This window comes from Protopterus annectens, chromosome 8.part0 (genome assembly GCF_019279795.1).
Source record: "Protopterus annectens isolate FY-2018-M chromosome 8.part0, PAN1.0, whole genome shotgun sequence".
Lineage (NCBI taxonomy): Eukaryota > Metazoa > Chordata > Ceratodontiformes > Protopteridae > Protopterus > Protopterus annectens.
This window is the reverse complement of record NC_056741.1, coordinates 1,447,764,381-1,447,785,937: the sequence shown is the minus strand read 5'-3', so window position 1 is coordinate 1,447,785,937 and position 21,557 is coordinate 1,447,764,381. Positions and strand designations below refer to the sequence as shown.

At 43.1% G+C, this 21,557-nt stretch overlaps 1 protein-coding gene across 1 annotated transcript in view; it reads left to right on the top strand.

The window, feature by feature from the left end:
* Positions 1-21,557, top strand: part of CBL (Cbl proto-oncogene) — a 1,233,699-nt gene that overhangs the window by 990,136 nt on the left and 222,006 nt on the right. Inside the window, exon 13 of the mRNA XM_044081051.1 lies at positions 11,227-11,367. Within this exon, the coding sequence (XP_043936986.1) occupies positions 11,227-11,367 (141 nt within the window). The remainder of the gene's footprint in view (positions 1-11,226; positions 11,368-21,557) is intronic.

Here is a 21,557-nt window from a genome sequence, read left to right as displayed (position 1 = left end):
GGACAGTTGAAGGCATGTGATCCCCCATCGAGACCAGTTTGCATATCAGTGGTCTAGAGATGAGGGCGGTCCTTTTAGCGTTGCAGGCCCTTCATGCTTTTCTCCCTCTAGGAAATTTTGCAATTCAGTCAGACACCATGTCGGTTTGTCATCAACAAACTGGGAGGGACCAGATCCTACCCCCTCTGTCGCGAGGCCATGAGAGTTTGGGAATGGATGATCTCCACCAGTCATTTCTTGGTAGCAACACACATTCCGGGAAGATCCAACATACTGTGGACAAACTAAGACAGACTATTCTGATGCCTTACAAGTAGTCTCTGAATCCTTCAGTAGCAGAGCAGATCTTTCTAGTTTGGGGTCAGCCTTGCTGTGATCTGTTCGCATCTCCTTCCAGTGTGAAGTGCAGCGAGTTCTTCGCTCTGAGTCCCCCGTCGGGGGAATCCCCCAGAGACACTCAAGTCCATGCTTAGCCTCCCAGTCTTGTTTATGCTTACCCTCCTTTACTTCTTATCCCAAAGTTCCTCCAGAAGGCATTTCGACTGGGGAGCAAAGTGTTCCTCTTTGCCCCATTTTGGCCTCACCAGGTATGGTTTCCCTTCCTCTGGTCTCATCTTCTTGCTCCTCCTTGGATCTTGGATCCCCATCCAGATCTCATCTCTCACCCCTCAAAGGGTACCTCATCTGAACCTGGACAGTCTGAAGCTCACGGCTTGGCTGCTCCAGTTCCTTTAATTGCTAGGACTCCTGGTTTGTCTTCTTCGGTCAAGACTATTCTGGTGGCAGCCCATAAATCATCCACCAGGAAGATTTACCATAGCAAATGGAAGTGCTTTTCCATTTGGGCTTCTCAAAGGGATGTAGACCCTTTCACAGCTCTAATTTTGGCTATCCTTGATTTTTTGGCAAACATTTTTCAACAAAGGGCTTAGCTCATCTACAGTGAAAATTCAACTGGCCGCCATTTCCAATTTTCACATCGGTGAGAACATGGCTTCTTTGGCTTCTTCCAGATTGTGCAAAGCTTTTATCAAAGGTATATTTCTGTTATGTCCTCCGGTCAAAGATCCTACTCCCCCATGGGACCTTGCTATGGTATTGCAAGCTCTGGTTGCCCCCCCTTTTGAACCGGCGGCAACAGCACATCTTAAATTTCTATCTTGGAAGACAGCCTTCCTAGTGACCATCACCTCGGCTAGAAGGATCTCAGAACTTCAGGCGTTGTCTGTCAAGGTTCCATACATGGTTTTCCATAAGGACAGGGTTTCGCTTCGTACGAATCCCTCCTTTCTTCTAAAAGTGGCTTCTGAGACCAATATCAATTAAACTATCAGTTTACCTGTTTTCTTTCCAAATTTCAAAAATAAAGGTGAATACAAGTTGCATTTGTTAGATGTTCATAGACAATTACGTTGCTATTTACACAGAACCAAACCCTTTTGCAAATCTGACCAGTAATTTGTGTCCTTCTCTAAACCTTTTTTGGGTAAACCATTTTCCAGGGTGACCATTGATAGATGGATTTCTCTCTGCATCCTTCAGATTTACAAGGACAAAGGCTTGTCTCCTCCGGGTCAGGTTAGAGCTCATTCCACAGGGTGCATGGCTACTTCTGTGGCCTTTTGGTCTAGGGTATCCTTGGATGACATTTGTTCTGCAGCTACTTGGTCCTCATCTCATACCTTTATTTCTCACTACAAATTGGATTTGATATCTAGAGGGAGTGCATCCTTTGGCTCCGGAATATCCTTCTATGAGGGCCACCCAGATGTATAAGTAGCTGGGGACCCTGTCCCACAGGTTGAAGATCAAATGAAGTGAACTACTTCAGATAAAGAAGTTATGTACTCACCATAACATTCCACATTGTTCTTGCTTCTGCCTGCAAATCCTGATATTTTGTCTGTTTCTCTGTACGCAGGACACTGTAGTCACTGGGTGTGGTGAATTTCAATGATGAGTGCTACTTTTGTCTTCGTTTCATGGACCACTGTATCCGGTTTTCTAGCATCTATCTTTTGAACTGTTGGTAATGAATGATCTGATGTGATGTAGACTTCATCATTTTCTATGATGCTTTGTGGCTCATGTTTCCAATATTTTTCAGCCACTTCAGTACCATAATGTCTGCACAATCCCCAGTGCAACGGTGTTGCCACATTATTATGCCTTTCAGTATACCTTTCATCTCTTGGTTTGAATTCTCCTCTCCTTAACCATTCTTGCATTCATTCCTTATCAACATGAGGTTCTTCCAGAAGTTTTCTATACTTGCAACTATATTTATGCGTTTTCCACATTTCCTATCTTCTCATCTGGTCCTTCACCTTATATTCTTTCTTTTGTTTTTTGGCACATTCAGTTGCTGCCTGGTTTTTATCTACTTTTGGTTTGCTTTCCATTCCTGCTTGATGCCGATATGCTTCTGCTAGGTTAAGCAGAGAAGTCAAAATAGATTTATTCTCCTCACGTTTCAAAACTTTCACTACATTTTGGTCTTGCGAGGTCAGCTAATGCGTGCAGTCCCATAGTTGCAGATGTATACATTTTACCTTGCAGTGTAATGTCTGAAATGAACATTTAACAAATGATACTCACAGCAGTTGCAATTTGCTGATCAGGCCTTTAGTACAGCTCCTACAAGTCTAGCCAAGAGTTTATCCCCAGAAAGAAACCTCACTCGGCACCTGTCACCCCTGTCAATGAGGGGCACAGGTGGAACCCCTGGGGAAGATTTGTGGATGTTCTTCGTGTTTCACTGTTGCAGTCATCACATTTGGGGGTTATCTGCTTGCAGTAGCCCTCAGTCGGCCTGATTAACAAAGTCTTGGGTCCTGCATTGGTTGCTGTCTCTTCTTCCGTGACATCAGGTAGTCAGGGGTATAAAACATGCAGCTGACGCCATCACATCAGTCTTTCTTACCATGCGGTGCCCGAAGCAGAAGCAGTTTGCAAGTGCTGGTCGGCCAACTCCTGAAATTTTCGTTTTCAAGTTTCAGAACCGAAGTCTTCAACTAAAAGCTAAGTACCCCATTGGGGAAACTTTCTTGCTCTAAACTGATGTCAGTAAAAGTAAATAATTGCATTTCTTGTGGAAAGCAAATACCTTATAAAGATTTTCATTCGTACTGTATTCCTTGCCTATGCCCTGACCACGACCTACCTCGCTGTCAGTTTTGTGCCTTATTTAAACAAACTATCCATTGTCTGTATATTTTCGCTTCTAAATATTTTGGTGCTCGGTTCAATTATCCACGTATGTCTTCGGTAAGCCGTTCGACTACCGACATTCCGGAAAAATGCAAAGATAAAGATGGAGACAGGCCGCCTAGGTCCAAAGCTGCTGATGACACTTCTCCTAAGCCAGTTGCCAGTTCGCTGCTACTCAGTGAGGTGTTTTCACAGCCCCTGATGCCCGCTACTTCAGATTCACAGGCCACTACTGAGACCCATTCGGAGTCCAGGCCTTCAGTCCAAACCCAGATCCAGCAGAACACCCAGGCTTCAGTCCCAGGGTACGCACAGGACTAAGCAGTGTGGGGCCCCCACTTTGAAATTTGGGAGTAGCAAACCCCCCCATGGTAAAATGTCTCAATGACTTAACTTTAAATCTTCCAAGCACTTCTCAACTGACTGCCCCTTTAGGGGGAAAGATTGGTCTACATGCAAAAAACTGGGAACTCATTACCCAGGACAAATGGCTTTTAAATGTAGTTTCCCAAGGATACAGATTTCTCTTCCACATGTTACCAACCCCAAACGGTTGGCCAGATCTACCCCCAAATCAGTGGGCAGAGCCTCAAAAGCAAGTACTCTCTCAAGCATAAAGGCTATTCAGACTGTACCAGAAGAGGAAAAGGGACAAGGTTTCTACTCAAGACTTTTCCTGGTACCCAGAAAAGACAATTCATGTCATCCTATCCTGGACCTGTCCACTTAAAACAACTTTTTGGTGATTCCCAGATTCAAGATGCTTAACTCTTCACCAGTTGCTTCCTATGCTAGGCAAAGAGGCCTGGTTGGCAACACTCGATTTAAAGGAAGCATACCTGCACATCCCAATCGGGGAATCTTGCAGAAGATACCTACACTTCAAAGCAGGCTACTTGCACTGTCAGTTCTCTGCACTGCCCTTTGGCTTATCTACTGCGCCTAGGGTATTCACAAAGTGCCTAGCTCTAGTCATTGCATTTTGCAGGCAAAGAAATATTCAAATATATCCATACCTGGAAGATTGTCTAATTCAGGCAGAAAGCCAGGACATACTTTTGAATCATCTGGCTTTTGTACAAAGGGTGCTAACTTGCCTGGGATGCACCATAAATGAAAAGAAATTGCAACTGTTACCCTGTCAACAAATTATATTCCTTGAAGCAAGCTGGAATACAGCTTCCCAGATGGCTTTCCTCACTCCAGAGAAACAAATTCATTTGACAACGTACTTCAAACTAGTGGCCACAGAAACCCTGCTATCTGCATGGCAAATACTGCAAGCCTTGGGGTTCATGGCCTCCTGCATTCTTCTAATTCTATATGCAAGACTGCATATAAGGAAACTACAATGGTATCTAAAAAGCCTATGGTATCACCATTCTCAGCATCTAGAAGCAATGATTCCTATCATACCTTGCCTATGGTTAGAGTTCCTTTTGTGGGCAGAGGCCTGCCACCTAAACAAGGGACTGCCATTCACTCTATCCCCTGCCGCCCAAACCCTAATAGAAGCATCAGACTATGCATGGGGGGCTCACCTGGCAGGGAAGTGCATTCAGGGCAAATGGAACCCAAGTCAAGTGCACCTGCATATCAATCAAAAAGAAATGTTAGCTGTACAGAATGCTCTGACAGCCTTCAAGGACCACATTCTTCCAGGACAATTAATGGTGAAGACTGGCAACACCACTGTTATGTGGTACATAAACAAGAAGGGGGGTACCCATTCTTACTCCCTCTGCAGACTAGCCATGGCAGTGTGGAACACAGACTTGAGCTACCAAGAGCACCTACAAGCTCAATTCCCGCCTGGAAAACTAAATACACTATCAGACGGACTAAGCAGAATCCTCATGGACCCACACGAGTGGAAACCGGAACCAAGGACTTTCAACATGTTGACAAACAAATGGGGGAGTCCAGATACAGACCTGTTTGCCTCCCCACAGAACTACCAATTGGACAAATTTTGCACAAGGACTCTCCCCAAACAAGCTTGGAAATTGGATGCTCTGTTCTTCAGCTGGAAAAACCTATCAATTTATGCCTTTCCTCCTCTGCCTCTCCTCTCCAAAGTACTACTAAAGATCAAACAGGACAAACCAAGGAAGATATTGATTGCACCAGACTGGCCACACCAACACTGGTACCCCCTCTTGTGCAGTGTGTCACTGTTGGCCTCATGGCACCTGCCTCAGACCCCCTACCCTGTTGTCTCAACAGGAGAACCAGATTCTGCACCCTCAGCTCCAAACCCTGAACCTAGCAGCCTGGCTAATTTCTTAATCTATCCTTTACCATCCCTCAGTAAACCAGTGATGGATATCATTTTAGAGGCAAGGAGGCCTAGTACTACAAAATCTTATGCTGAAAAATGGAAAAGATTATGTGCTTGGAAGCAGCGCCTAATTTACCTCAGATTCTACAATACTTAACTGAGATGCTTCACAAGGGCCTTTCTTTTTCCTCCATCAAAATTCACACCTTAGCCATTTCAGCTCATTATAACGCAGAACCTCCCCTCTTCTCTCATCCACTGCTCAAGCAGTTCCTCAGAGGGGCCAAAAATTTAAGACCACCCAGGAGAGCCCCAACTCCTACCTGGGACCTTAACTTTGTATTGGAGAAACTCACTCTTCCTCCTTTTGAGCCAGCTGCTAGTGCAGATTTAAAATTCCTTTCTTGGAAAACAGCCTTCCTCTTAGCAATCACCTCAGCAAGGAGGGTATCTGAATTACAGGCCCTTATGGCAGTGGAGCCTTTGATCATCTTTTATGCGGACAAGGTGTCCCTCAGAACCAATCCCTCCTTCATGCCTAAGGTGATAGCCAGTGTGGCTCTTAATCAGCCTATTAATTTGCCAACCTTCTTTCCTAATCCACGGATCAAAGGGGAACGGATACTGCACTCCTTAGATGTGCACAGACAACTTAGATTTTACATGGACAGGAGTAAACTTCAAAGGAAATCTGAACAACTGCTGGTGGCATTTGCTGCGGGAAGGCTATTTCAAAGCAAACCATTTCTAAATGGATAGGCCATTGCATTCATTTCTGCTATAAAGACCATGGAAAACCTATCCCACAGGGGATCAGACCCCATTCAACCAGGGCTGCATCTACCTTTACAGCCTTTCTCAGAGGTGTCCCTACTACCAGGGACATCCTAGAAGCTGCTACCTGGAGTTTTGTACATACTTTCACCAAGCATAACCATTTGCCAATTTTCTCTAAATCCAGAGCTGGCTTTGCCACTGCAGGTTTGCAGGGCCTTATAGCTGGTCCTAATGCTATCTAACTTCCTCCTCCCATCCTTAGCTTTGGGAATCTACCCAAATGTGATGACTGCAATAGTGAAACATGAAGAACATAGTACAGTTGTGTACACCATAAATGTAGATGTTCAAGTGTATTCACTGTTGCAGTCCTGGTTACCCTCCCTCCAGCCCCCTGACTTCTTTTGGCTATATCTCTACTCTCCTTTACTATGCTTAAAAGCTTTTTGGTGTATTTGCTTTTTTGTTGGAGGTATAACCTTGTATATTATATATATAGTTTATTGCTTCCCATTAAGGGGGCACCTGACGTATGGGGCAAGAAAAACTGATGTAATGGCATCAGCTACATGTTTTATACCCCTGACTACCCGACATCAAGGAAGAAGAGAGAGAGAGCAACTGACGCAGGACCCAAGACTTTATTAATCAGGCCGACTGAGGGCTACTGCAAGCAGATGACCCCAAATGTGATGACTGCAACAGTGAATAACACTCTAACATCTACATTTATGGTAAGTCTACACAACTGTACTTTTCCCATCCACTCAAGGTTGTGCTTGAAGCGGGTCAGTGATTTACTCTATTTGATCTGTATGGGAAGTCTATTCCAGAGACGGGTCAGCCTCTGGGAGACTAACCTTTCTTTCCAGCAGATTTATTAGTCTGAGGGAGGAGTATAGAGAGGTAATAGCCTCCTTTTTTTGTGGATGCAATCCCTTTACTTATGAGGAGTATAGAGAGGTAATAACCTCCTTTTTTTCTGGATGCAGTCCCTTTACGTATGAGGTGAACCAAGTAAAAGGCTTTTCTGACCACTGCCACTACATGATAGTCGAATGTGAGATTATCAACATGAGTACCCAGGTATCTCACCACTGGTTGTGTGTTTAGGGGGTTGCTGTTGATGTGGTAATCAGCAGGGGCTGTGTTTTTGCTGAATGGTATGATGATGCCTTGCATATAGATCTTCAACAGACTTTTTTTTTTTTTATTTTATTTATTTATTTATTTTTTGTCAGACCTATAAGACATTCACAAATCCCATGTTGGAGGGATAGTTTTATATCACAAAGCATATTGCTTCTTTGGAACCATCTTCCACTGTACATAAAGCAAAGGTGTAGTGTCTTTCGCTATTCAAACACAATTTGTATGAATGGTTGATTAACAGCAGATTCATCCCTGTTTAGAACCCATCTCCCTTATGTATAAATGTCCCTAAATATCCTTGTTTGGTCCATCACTGAATTATTTGTATGGAAAATAAGGGCAAAAAACACCATGTTAATGCAAGAGTAGGTTTCTTAAGATCCTTGCAGATCAGTAGGCTTAGTAAGTACCTCTGAAACTATTAAATATGACAAAATATTTTCCACCAATCAAGAAAACCAAGTTTTTGCTTTTCTTGTTTATTTTTCTCACATTTAACCTGCTTAGTTGTGGCACCAAATGCCAAAATTTAGCACTTGTAATTAAGTTCCTGTAGCACAAAAGCACTGTGTAATTTGCCTTTCAAGTTCTGCTGGCATGAATGGGAAAAGGCAGCTTGTATGAGTAAAACACAGCAGAATTGGCCCTGTGGGTTTTAAGTTAATAGCAGTAAAGATGCCATGCTGATTGATGTGGTAGTGTTTCAGCCAGCCAATTAATCAAAGTGGCAGAATATCTAGGTATTTAGGTTAGCCTGCGTAAAGCCTACTCCTGCTGCAAAAGCAGTGTGCTTCACTTTGCATCCACAAAAGCCAGTACAATGTAGTGGTGCTTTTTGCATTTTTAGAGAGGACTGGACGTTGATGTAATAAGTTAAATAAACTGTATATGGGCTGTCGACTTTTCCCATAACCACCATTGCACACAGTGAGACTGAGCAAATCTGTTGATAAGACAAAAGCTCCTACAATTGTGATAATGGGTAGTTGTTTTTGTCCCTATATAATACCAGATTAAAGTAATAAAATAATCTGCTGTCTCTTGGCACAGGTGGATAAAGCCTTTACTGCAACCCAGACATCTTAGTATTGACTTATGGGCATCTGACGTTAGCTCACACATCCTGGAGTAAGGAATGGTAAATTACACCATTGGGACCTTCTCAAAAGATGTTCATCTGGCTGAGTAGGCATGACCTGCCCTTGATGAAACCAGATTGGGTTGGGTCCAGTGTCTGGAGGTTTCCTATGCCATTATTGATCATTTCCTTGATGATTCTTTCCATGGCTTTGCATATAAGACTAGTGAGACTTGTGGGTCTGTAGATGCCCCACCTTTGTGCAGAGGGATGACTGATGCTGTTCTGCATTCATGAGGCATGAAGGCTACAGTTAAGTAGTGATTCCAGAACACTTCATAAGTCATATTTCATGACATTTAGAAGGCATCCTGGAATATTGTCTGGGCCCAGTGATGCAGCTCTTGGAGAGAGAGTATTAAGGACCTGTTCCTATTGATAGGTTCTGCAGAGGTGTGCTATATTGTTTGCTGTTCCCCATCCAGTTATCCAGGATGCACTTAAAAAGGGTTAATGAGGTACTCTCACTTGGAGAGGGAGTTTATTCCACAGAAGGGGGAGTCTCTGGGACACAAATCTGTCCCGCCAACAAGTCCTATTGATGGCACAGACCAGGTTGAGGTCGTGCATGTGGGTGATAGTACTTCTGATTGTATGGATCAGTGGGGTGGTCGTCTAATCTTTCTAAGTTAAATGTGTCCTTATAAACAATTGCAATGCCACCACCTCGCTTGTTGAGTCTGTCTAATCTATGAATATTGTAACCCATGGGTAGAACTTCACTGTCTTTAATGTGTGGTTTTAGCCAGGTTTCAGTTAGTATGACTAAGTCGGGGGTATATAAGCTGAGGATAGCTTGGAATTGCTCAGCTTTGTTTAAGATGCTCCTTAGGTTAATATTTAAGAGTAGGAGATCGGAGCTACTATGAGGTAAATGATGAAGTTTTGTAGGTTTGAATTTTTATGTGGTGGAATTTGTTGGGAGCTTGACTGTGGACCAGGGTTTGGATGGATATCACCAGCTAGAATTAGTAAAGATAAATTGCATGGGAATAGGTTGGCAAGTTTTGTGAGTAATGTCAAATGTTTACGAAAAAAAAGTTGGATGTTGGATGAATGGGTAAATACTTGATTGAGAAAAGTTCAGTGAGAAGGGGGTTGTTGCAGAGGTATGGTAATATAAAACTGGCTTGGTGAATTTTTTGGGTTGTGTTGACTAGTGTGGGTGATGAGATTTTTGTGATATGTTGTGTGGTATGAAGTAAGATGATAAGTAGCAGTTAGAAAGGTAGCTGTGAGTATGTGAAAAAGTAACATTGTTTGGGTTTGTGGGACTGCAGTGAGTGTGAAATGTGAGTGTGGTGTGAGGTGTAGTGTACAAGGAAAAGGGAATAGCTGTTTTGACTGTAAGGAATTAGGTAGTGAAAACAGATATGCCTGTATGTGATATCTTAATGGGTGGGAGGGGTGTGGGGTGACTAGATGGGAAAGTTGGCGGGAGTGTTATTTGATTGGCTACTGAGAGAAACGGGCAGGGTAGTATTGACTGTCTGGTCCAGGGAGTTTGTTTTTACAAAATCCAGGAAGCTCTGTGCCTGTATGTTTGGTGTCATATATGATTCCCAGTTAATTGTGAGGTAATTAGTCACCCATAAATATAGTACTGGGTTGAATGGTGACAGTTTCCAATAGGTTTAAATACATGGTATGAGAATCCTGGGTCAAAGAGGGAAACCTGTACCTTATAAAGAGCTGGTATGGGATTTTGCCTATGATGATTTGAATGTGGAGAGGCTCAAGTGCATTGTCCTGTTTGACCAGCCTTTTTGAGGTATGTATATTTTTGATGTAAATCGAGATACCTCCACCTTTGTTCCTTGTCTGTGTAGTAGCTGGTCCAAGTGGAAGGCAGTATAACCTAGCACTCAGTGTGCTCTCCGCTGCTTTAAACCATGTCTCAGTGATCACACAAAACATTAGCATTCTCTGGGGAGAAGAGAGCTTCTAGGGAGTTGTTTAGACTCCTTGTTGGTGTAGAATAAAACAGATTAGGGAAGAAGTAACAGTTGCTTGTGTGTCACCTACAAGGTTAGTGGTGAGGCCATTAAAGAGAAAATCTAAGAGTAAGTAACTGGTTGAGAGCTTCCTTTCAATTGGCCTTTGCTTTGCTAAGTATTGTAAGAATGTTCATAGGAAGTTCACTTCATGGTCCAGTGGCACAGAGATTAAAGCAAACACAAAATAAATGAATCTTCGTTGTTTAAGAAAGCAACACCAAGAGAGGATTGGGAAGTATGAGTAATGTAATTTCTATTTGGTTGATTGGCATTAGCGAAGTACTCCGACCTTTCTTCAGCTGGAAAATCTCCATAGTAGTCCCACTCAGTTTCCTCCAGCAGCTGTCTCTGCTTTTTATATTCCATTATCCATATGATTTTTTTACTACGTAACAAGGCATAGTGATGCTTTTCTATTCCAGATGATTACAGTGATCTCAGTGGTGTTTTTAAAAATTTTTATATGAATGGCTTGTAACATGACTGATATTTCTAGTAACTCCTGCATCTTGTACCTGAAGAACTTTGTCCCTTCTCATGTTATTTGTAGATGAAAGGACTCAAACGTGGGCACAAGTTGCATTATAGTATAAAGGACAGTGCCCTAGAATTTTGATCTGTCATAATCAGTGTATCATTTACTGTTTTACTGTTTATTTTTTTACCTTCAGACCACTACCTGTGCCGAAACCACCTCAAGAAGAGGAACCCTCAGATGATGATGATGATACAGAATATCTGACTCCATCCTCACTGCCTGTAATGACAGAAGTCAGGGAAAGGGTGCTAGAACCATCTCTCTCAAATGCACGGTAGGGATTGCTTACAAGCTGATATGATGGGAAAGGGAAATGTATATTAAGTGAATTTTACCTCCTGGTTCTCCTAAGCTGCAAACGTAAAGTATTTGCAGGTTGTAACCTACCTACTATAATTAGTGGTTATGTTGTGGTAGGCAGTTAACAAGCCCAGTACTGCTAACTGTAAAATATTCAGCAGAATCCTAGTGGCTGAACTTTTATGGTGTTTTTCTGAGGCAGTCTTTATAGAACCCAAGTTAACAGTAATTAATTTAAACTGTAGACCAGTCAGCTTTTACTGAAATTTGTGAAACTTATGCATTTGAATGCCAGCTCACAAAATTCATACCTGATGAAATACTGCACTTTGATAGTAATAAATGTAATCCAAACAGCTCTTCACGTAATGAGTTAAAAGTGTAAAATGGAAAGTTTTTAAGTACCTAGTAAATGTTTATCACTTTGTGTGGGCAATACCCTTATACCATCTCCACCCCATACTTTACTATTAAGAACTCTGACATCATACATTCTAAGAGAAGAATATCCCTATTCAAAGAATATAATATTCCTCCTTATTTTGTGTATAGTCTTGGAATTGACAGATTTGTCTGGCGTGTGGAGGGCTGACGACTTCAAAGACATAAGTTTCTGCTGTTTGCTTTTTTCTTTGAAAATGAGAAATTACTTGTTTTATTTCTCACTTTTATATAGTGTAATGCTTGCTGATGTCAATTTTTCAATGTTAAGTGGTCAGCAAACTGTCATGTAGTAGGCCACTTTTACTGAGTTCAAGTAAACCCCTTCCTACCACATCTACACTTAATTTATACTCTTAAGAACCAGGGATCTGATAAGTTGTTACATAGTAAAGTTGAGTAGGAAGCCTGAAGTCTGAGTAAAACTGACAGAAGCAGTCTGTAAAAAGGCAGGCATCACAAAAGTAATGTTTTAATCTCAAAAACACAATGCAAGCACCACATACACTTACCCCCCATTCCAAGAACATGATTTATAAGTTTTCTCACAGAAATTGAGTAAATGTTAAAATCACAACCTTTACACAGTCTTCAAAATGAGAAAAAGTCACATGGCAGTCCAACAAAAATTACATTTTGGAATAAGCAAACAATTTTACACAAAAAAATGTTTTAGTCATTAAATTGTGGAAGTTTTCCTCTGAAAGGGAACTTATCTGCCCAGCAGTGGAGACATTATAGCTGACTGATGAACCTCAAAAGCCCACAAGAGGAGAGCTCTTCGTTAGCAGAAAAGTTCTGAAGAGGTTGGCACCCAGACCTCTAATTTTCTCCAGCTTCCACCTTGCCTATACCATTGAGAGCTCACTGCCCTTAAACTTTGAAGTCTGTGAAAGGCTTGGTACCCAGATGTCTGATTTTCCTTAGCTTCCACATGCACAGAGCATTGATAGCTCATTACCCTTCGTCTTTGGAAGCTGTCCATGATGTAACTGATGCAGCTAAGGCAACTGCTTATTCAAACATCTGTGCTATGGTATATTTACCTACACAACTGTACTTTCCTTCTGACAGCTGTGGCTTAGATTCAGAAGTAGCCACATAGTAGCATTTGTTGAAAGTATGGATATTGGCCTGGTCTGCCCATGCTGATTTCCTCACTTGCTTGTCTCTGTACCTGACTGGGTCTAATTGTATGACTCGAGGTAGTGTCATTAAAGTCATTATCTTTTAGAACGTAATCTGGGATGCTATCAAACACTTCTTCTTACATAACTACTTCTCCCGTTCCAGCTCAAAGTGATCCTGGCCAGAGGCACCTGAAAATGTGCCCCTCCCATGGCCCTAAGTGGAGTGTACTAAATAGCCAAGTGAAGTTCCTTTCTAGCGTCTGCAGGTTTAACAGTAGATCTTTCTTCATAATCACTGCTGCAGTACTGTAGTTGTATGGGCTATATCCTGCCAATGATTTAATAGCCGACCAGCATTCCAAAACATTGGGCTGCTCCTGTTTGTTCCCAGGCTGCTGGTTGCATGAGCTCTAAGTGGAGGAAAACCAGCAGCCTGGACAACAAAAGCTGCAGTAAGTTCTGTGCAGCCCTTAGAGAGAGAACACTACTGTTGATGGCTTCAGGGTATCAGCAGTTGGCATAATGTCTTCCTATTGTTGGGGCAATAAGTTCCGTCTGTGGAAAACATTCCACAATCTTTAGTTTTTGACTGTAATGTGCTGTTTTCCATAGGAAGCTATATAGTTTATTCAGTTTAGTGCGTTTTAGTGCATGTTGCAAGGTTTTCTGTCTGACGGCCTGTTTTCATTCTACCTTTAACTGTTTGAACTTATTTTATGCACTTTCTGTAGAGAAACTTGTGTTTATTTTGGAGGATTTACTGTGACTTTATTTGCAGTTTGTTTTCCAGGATAGTCCATTGGGCTACAAGGAGCCCATTTTCAATGGAGTCCTGTGGAGAAAAGCTCCAGAGAAATACAAATACATAGTACAGAAAGAGCACAAATCCATAATATACATTTCAGTTAAATGGTAGACATGTTTTGTATAGTACAAACCCATATTGCATAATTCAAATAGATGTTACATAATGCAGAAATAAAAGGTTTTCATTAGGAAAATCACATCAGGTTAATTCAGTAAGTAGTAGTTTTTTTTGTTTTGTTTTTTTTAGGGAATTACAATGAGGTAAGGATGTAAAACTTTAGGAGGGAGTGACAGGCAACAAAGTTTGGAAAGTTAGGAAGAAAGTGTGCTAGAGTTAGGTTGGATGAGAGCAAGAGCATTTCCATTGTGAAGTAAGGTTCGAGTGCAGTGAGGTTTTAAACAAGGAGAGACTGCTGGTGTTGCAAATGGTTGAAGGGAGAGAGTTCCAGAGGTGTGCAAGAGAGGAGGATGCCAATTGATTCCCAGCAGGATGTGTTGGTTTATGCAATTTAGTTAGGTTTTGGGAACTGGATCTTAGGAGTCTATCTGATTTATGCATTTCAAAGATATTTGCTAGGGAGGGGCAGAGAGACAGGTTATGAATGAGTTTGTGTGCTTGGACGGGCTGGGTATATGTGAGGAAGTTTGGTAATTCTAGCCAACTTAGTTGGTGAAGGGAATTACACTGGTGAGAAGAGGCTCTATGCCCTGCTGCAAATTTGGATATTTTGTTATAACAAGATGAGAGTTTTGTTTTGATGGAAGATTGTAGGCTGGTTAGGATAGATGCACCATATAAAAGGGATGGGATAAGGTATGTATTAGCTTATGTAATCCTGGTGGTGGGAGAGAGAAAGCGACTGTGGCTGTAAAGCATACCTAATTTTTTATGTTTTTTTTATATTTGCTTGTAGATGCTTATCAAATTTTAGTTGATTGTCAATGATAATTCCTAGTAATTTTGTGTCAGAGACTAGTTCTAGGGAGGTATTATTGCTGGTAATTATGAAGGATTGTCTAGGGAAGAGGTTTTGGATGCATTGAATAACATAAGATGTTTTGGATGCATTGAATAACACAAGATGTTCTTCGTGTTTCACTGTTAGTCATCACACTTGTTATCTGTTTGCAGGTAGCCCTCAGTCGGCCCGAATACCAGAGTCTTGGGATTTCTGCATCGGTTGCTGTCGCCTCTTCCGTGATGTCAGGGGTATAAAACATACAGCCGACACCATTACACCAGTCTTTCTTGCCGAGAAGGAGCCCGAAGCAGAAGCAGTTTGCAAGTGCCTGTCGGCCGCTACCTGAAATTTTCGTTTTTTCGAGTTTCAGACCTGAAGTCTTCTAAAGCTAAGTACCCCATTGGGGATTCTTTTTTCTTGCTCTAACTGATGTCAGAAAAAATTAATTGTCTTGCCTGTGGAAAGAATATACCTCACAGAGATTTTTCATTCCTACTTCGTCTCCTGTTTAGGCCCAGACCACGACATCCCTCACTGTCGGTTTTGTACCTTGTTTAACGCCTGAACCATTCATCGTCGGGCTATTTTTGTAGATAAATTCTTTTGCTCTCATTCTCCGTATTCCGAAATGGCTACAGCAAGCCTTCCGACTACCAATCTTCCGAAAAAGCTGAAAGACCAAGACAGACCGCATAGGTCAAAAACTGCCGACAGCGCTTCCGCTAAGCTAGTCGCCAGTCCGCCGGTACTTAGTGAGGCGCCTTTGCAGCCCCTGATGCCCACGTCTACAGATTTGCAGGCCTCTGTTGAGACCCATTCGGAGTTAGGTATGCCGCGAGATGCTTTTTCGACTATGGAACCTGCGAATGTCTACATTGGATGGGTGTGGAGCCACTGTGCAGGCACCGGCTTCTGAGGATGTATTCTGACTTACCAATATTCATATTAAACCGGCAACTTCATTTCCAACTAAAACTACTGAGTTTCTCAGGCCCAGAGTTCGCACAATGTCTAGAAAACCGACGTCCAAAGCGCATGCTCAAGCTCCCATGCCACAAAAACAAATGCTTAGAATGGCTGAAGACCTTGTTACTCTAATTAGGAGAAGCCAGCCTTCCCCTGCCAAAAGACAAAGATTTGAATTTCCTTCTGATTCTACAGACCATGAGTCTGATGGCTCTGAGCCTTCTGATTACCAGGACATACCCTTGTCGACCTATGAGGACTCTGATGCAGAGGAATCCATTCCCTCTACCTCCCCTCCAGAGGATTTTTCATTTGGTGAAACCTTGCATACCTTAAGAGAGCATTTCCGCTGGGAATGCCAGGACTATCCTCAGTCCAAAAAGAGACTCGGGGAATTTTTAGATTTGCCTCAGCATAGGCCTCTAGCTATAACCCCTGTCCTGGATGTTGTAGATGATGTCTTCTTGGAGTCAAGTCTTACTCCTTACACCTTACCACCAGCTCCTAGAAAACCTTACAGGTACTACAGAGTACCTGACTCTCACAATTTTCTCTAAGAATCCTAAAGCGGATCCATAGACCATTTCCCAGGGACCTAAAGGCATTAAGGCTACTACAGCCAAAAACCCTACCCCTTCAGTCGGGGATTCTAGAGCTTTAGACAGATGGGGTAAGAAGGTATATACCCCTGCAACTCTTGCCATCAGGGCTTTGAATTGCCATTTTTACATTTTGAAGTATCAGCAACATATTATGGAACTAATTAAACAAAAAATTGTGTTACTTCCAGATTGTGTAGAAAATAAAGATTTACAAGAGTTAATGCATTCTGCAAATCAAGTTAGTAAACATACTTTGCAGTGTAGCTTTGATGTCTTAGAAGCATCTTGCAGGGCTGCTGTCACTGGGTCTGTACTGAGAAGGCATGCTTGGCTAAAGGAACAAGTCTTGTCTGACCATGTCAAAGCAAAATTACTAGATGCTCCATTAAATCAGGAGCGTTTGGCACAAAAGCAGAAGTTCTTAAAAAGATGGAAGAAAAAGCTAAATGTATGCAAACGTCAAAGATTTCTTACAGGTGCAGCCACCTAGATTCAGTAGGCATTGGCCTTCAAAAAACTGGTCCTTTTCAGTCCCTCTCAGGCCTTCTCAGTCCAAATCCAGGGGAAACAGACCACCAAGACTACAGTCTCAGGGTATGCAGAGATCTAAACAATGGAGTGTTTCCACCTCAAAACCAGGGAGTGGTAAGCCACCCCCATATGGAAAAAGTTCACAATGACTTTCCAATTATCCTTCCCAGTCATGCCCAAGTGTTTGCGCCCCTAGGAGGAAAACTCGCCCTTCATGCAAAAAAGTGGATGTCCGTTACTCAGGACTGATGGGTTCTAAACATGGGTTCTAAACATCGTTTCCCAGGGATACAGATTCTTCTTCCACTCACTGCCAGCTCCAAATGGGTTGCCAGACCTTCCTCCAAACCAGTGGGCAGAGGCTCAAAAGCAAGTGCTTTCCCTTCTCCACAAGGGACAGGGTTTCTACTCCAGACTGATGTTCTTCGTGTTTCACTGTTGCAGTCATCACATTTGGGTTACCTGCCTGCAGGTAGCCCTCAGCTAGCCTGAATACCAGAGTCTTCGGATTTCTGCGTTGGATGCTGTCGCTTCTTCCATGACGTCAAGTCGTCAAGGGTATAAAACATGCAGCTGATGCCATTATATCAGTCTTTCTTGCTGTGCTGTGCCCAAAGCAAAAGCAGTTTGCAAGTGCCAGTTGGCCGACTCTTGAAATTTTCGTTTTCGAGTTTCAGACCTGAAGTCTTCATAAAGATAAGTACCCCATTGAGGATCCTTTTTTCTTGTTCTAACCGATGTCAGAAAAAATTAACAATTGTCTTGCTTGTGGAAAGCAAGTAACTCTCAGGGATTTTCATTCTTACTGTGTCACCTGTTTAGGCTCAGACCACGATGTCCCTCGCTGTCTGTTTTGTGCCTTGTTCAATGCCCAAACTATTTGTCGTCATGCTATTTTTGTAGCTAAATACTTTCATTCTCTATCTCCGTACTCCGAAATGGCTTCGTTAAGCCATCCAACTACCGTTCTTCTGAAAAAACGTAAGGATAAAGACAGACAGACCGCATAGGTCCAAAACTGCCAACACGTCCGTTAAGCTAGTCACCAGTCCGCCGGTACTCAGTGAGGTGCTTTTGCAGCCCCTGATACCTGCTACTACAGATTCGCAGGCCTCTACTGATGCATTCGGAGTCCAGTATGCCGCAAGATGCTTCTTCGACTATGGAGCCTGCGGATGTCTCTACTTTGGATGGGTCTGGAGCAGCTGTGCAGGCACCGGCTTCTGAGGGTGTATTCAGGCCTACCGATTTTCATATTAAACCGACGACTTTGTTTCAAGCTAAGAATACTGAATTTTTCAGGTCCTAAAGCTTGCACTACGCCTAGAAAACCGACGACCAAACTGCATTCTCAGGCCCATATGCCTCAAAAACAAATGATTAGAATGGCTGAAGACCTTATTAACTTAATTAGGGGAAGCCAGCCTTCCCCCTCTAAGAGACCTAGAACTGATTTTTTTTTCTGATTCTTCTGATCAGGAATCTGATATCTCTGTTCCTTCTGACTACCAGGATTTACCCTTATCTACTTATGAGGATTCTGATATAGAGGATTCCATTCCCTCTGCTTCCCCTCCAGAAGATTTTTCTTTTGGTGAAACCTTGCATACCCTTAGGGAACATTTCCGCTGGGAAAACCAGGACTATTCTGAGTCCAAAAAGAGACTTAGGGAATTTTTACTCCTGTCTCAACACAGGCCTCTAGCTATTCCCTCCTGTTCTGGAGATTGTAGATGTTTTCTTGGAATCCAGCCTTACCACAGACACTTTGCCTTCAGCTCCCATGAAACCTGACAGGTACTACAGAGTACCTGACTCTCAGAACTTCCTCTACAAGAATCATACTGAGGATCCAGAAACCATTTCCCAAGGACCAAAAGGCATTACGGCTACTACTGCCAAAAATCCTACCCCTTCCGATAGGGACTCTAGAGCTTTAGACAGATGGGGTAAGAAGGTATACACTTCTGCTACTTTGACCATTAGGGCTGTAAATTGCCAGTTTCATATGTTAAAGTATCAGCAGCATATTACGAGACTACTTAAACAGAAAATGATGTTGATTCTTGACTGTGCTGAACACAAAGATTTGCAAGAGTTGATGCATTCTGCTGAACAAGTTGGTAAACCTACTTTGCAATGTGGTTTTGATGCTTTAGAAGCATCTTGCAGTGCTGCTATCACTGGATCTGTACTTAGAAGGCATGCTTGGCTTAAGGAGCCAAACTTGCCAGATCATGTTAAAGATACATTACTGGATGCGCCCTTAAACCAAGACTGCCTTTTTGGCAACATAGCAGAAGTCCTCAAAAGGATGGAGGAGAAAGCTAAATCTACGCAAACAAAGATTTCTTACAAGTACAGCTTCCTAGATTCAGTAGGTACTGGCCTTCAAAGAACTGGTCTTTTCCCGTCCCTTCCAGGCCTTCAGTCCAAACCCAGGAGCAGCAGATCACCAAGACTTCAGTCTCAAGCTATGCACATATCTAAACAGTGGGGGGCTCCAACATCCAAAGCAGGGAGTAGTGAGCCACCCCCCCTATGGAAAAATGGCACAATGACATCCTTAACTCTTCCAAATCCTGCTCAACTACTTGCTCCCTTAGGAGGGAAGCTCGCCCTGCAAGCAAAGCACTGGGAAGTCATTACCCAGGACAAATGGGTTTTAAGCAGTTTCCCTAGGATACAGATTCCACTTCCACTCACTCCCAACCCCAAGTGAATGGCCAGACCTCCCCCCAAATGAGTGGGTGGAGGCCCGAAAACAAGTGCTGTCTCTCCTTAGTATCAGGGCTATTCAGCCTGCCCCAGCAGAACAAAGGGGACAAGATTTTTATTCGAGACTGTTCCTGGTTCCCAGAAAAGAAAACTCCTGGTGTCCTATCCTGGACCTGTCTATTCTCAACACCATTCTGGTGGTTCCAAAATTCAAAATGCTAACTCTTCAACAGCTTCTTTCTATGCTAGCCAAGGATGCCTGGCTGGCAACCCTAGACTTAAAAGAAGCTTACCTGCACATCCCAATAAGGGAATCATGCAGACAATACCTATGTTTCAAGGCGGGCCCCATACACTTATCAGTTTTCTGCACTTCCCTGCGCCCAGGGTATTCACAAAGTGCCTAGATCCAGCCATTGCATTTTGCAGGCAGAGAAATATTCAGATATACCCATACATGGACGATTGCCTGATTCAGGCAGAAAGTCAGGACTTGCTATTACACCTGGCGTTTGTAAAGAGACTGCAGACCTCACTGGGGTACACCATCAACGAGAAGAAATCACACCTAGTACCCTGCCAACAGATTGTATTCCTGGGAGCAACCTTGAACACAACTTCCCAGATGGCATTCCTCACTCTGGAGAAGCAAGTTTACTTGACAACCTACTTCGACCTACTGGCCACAAAAACCCAGCTATCTGCAAGGAAACTCCTGCAAGCCCTGGGGTTCATGGCCTCTTGCATTCTGTTAATTCCATGTGCAAGACTGTGTATGAGGAAACTTCAATGGTATCTAAAAAGTCTATGGGGTCAACATTCTCAGGACCTGGAAACAATGATTCCTGTCATTCCTTGTCTAAGGGCAGAGTTCCTTTGGTGGGCAGAGACCTGCTACCACAACAAGGGACTCCCTTTCACTTTACCCCCTGCCGCCCAAACCCTAACAGATGCATCAGACTATGCATGGGGGGCCTCACATGGCAGGGCAGTGCATTCAGAGCAATTGGAACCCAAAACAGATGCAGCTGCATATCAATCAAAAAGAAATGTTAGCTGCACAGAATACTCTGACAGCCTTCAGAGACCTTATTCTTCCAGGACAACTATTGATAAAGACAGGCAACACCACAGTTATGTGGTATATAAACAAGCAGTGGGGAACCCATTCCTACCCACTCTGCAGACTAGCCTTGGCTCTGTGGAACACAGCCTTGAGCTACCAAGTGAACCTGCAAGCTCAGTTCCTGCCAGGCGAACTAAATTCACTGACAGATGACTTGAGCAGAAATCTCATGGACCCACACAAATGGAAACTGGAACCCAAAATATTCAAGCTCTTGAGGAACAAATGGGGGACATTAGAGGTAGACCTGTTTGCCTCCCCTCAGAACTACCAATTGAACAAATTCTGCACCAGAACTCCCCACAGTCAAGCTTGGAAAGTGGCTGCTGTGTCCTTTACCTGGGAAAGCCTCTCAATTTATGCCTTTCTCCCTCTGCCTCTCCTCTCGAAGGTTCTACTAAAGATCAGACAGGACAAGCCAAGTGCCCCAGACTGGCCACTCCAGCACTGGTACTCCCTTTTGTACAGTCTAATACTGCTGCAACCATGGCACCTGTCTCAGACCCCTTCCCTGCTGTCCCAGCAGGCGGGCCACATTCTGCACCCTCACCTTCAAACCCTGGACCTTGCAGCCTGGTTAATTCCCTGAGCTCACCTCTAGCAAACCCTCAGTAAGCAGGTGCTGGATGTCATTCTTGAGGCAAGGAGGCCTAGTACTAGAAAATCCTATTCAGAAAAGTGGAAAAGATACTGTTCCTGGAGCCAGGCTCAGGGGATGGGCACAACGGTGCCCAGCTTACCTCACATTCTAGATTATGTAACAGAAATGTTCCACAAGGGCTTATCTTTCTCTTCAATTAAGATTCATGCCTTTGCTATTTCAGCACATTATAATACTGAGCTCACCCCTCTTCTTTCATCCCATGCCAAAACCATTCCTT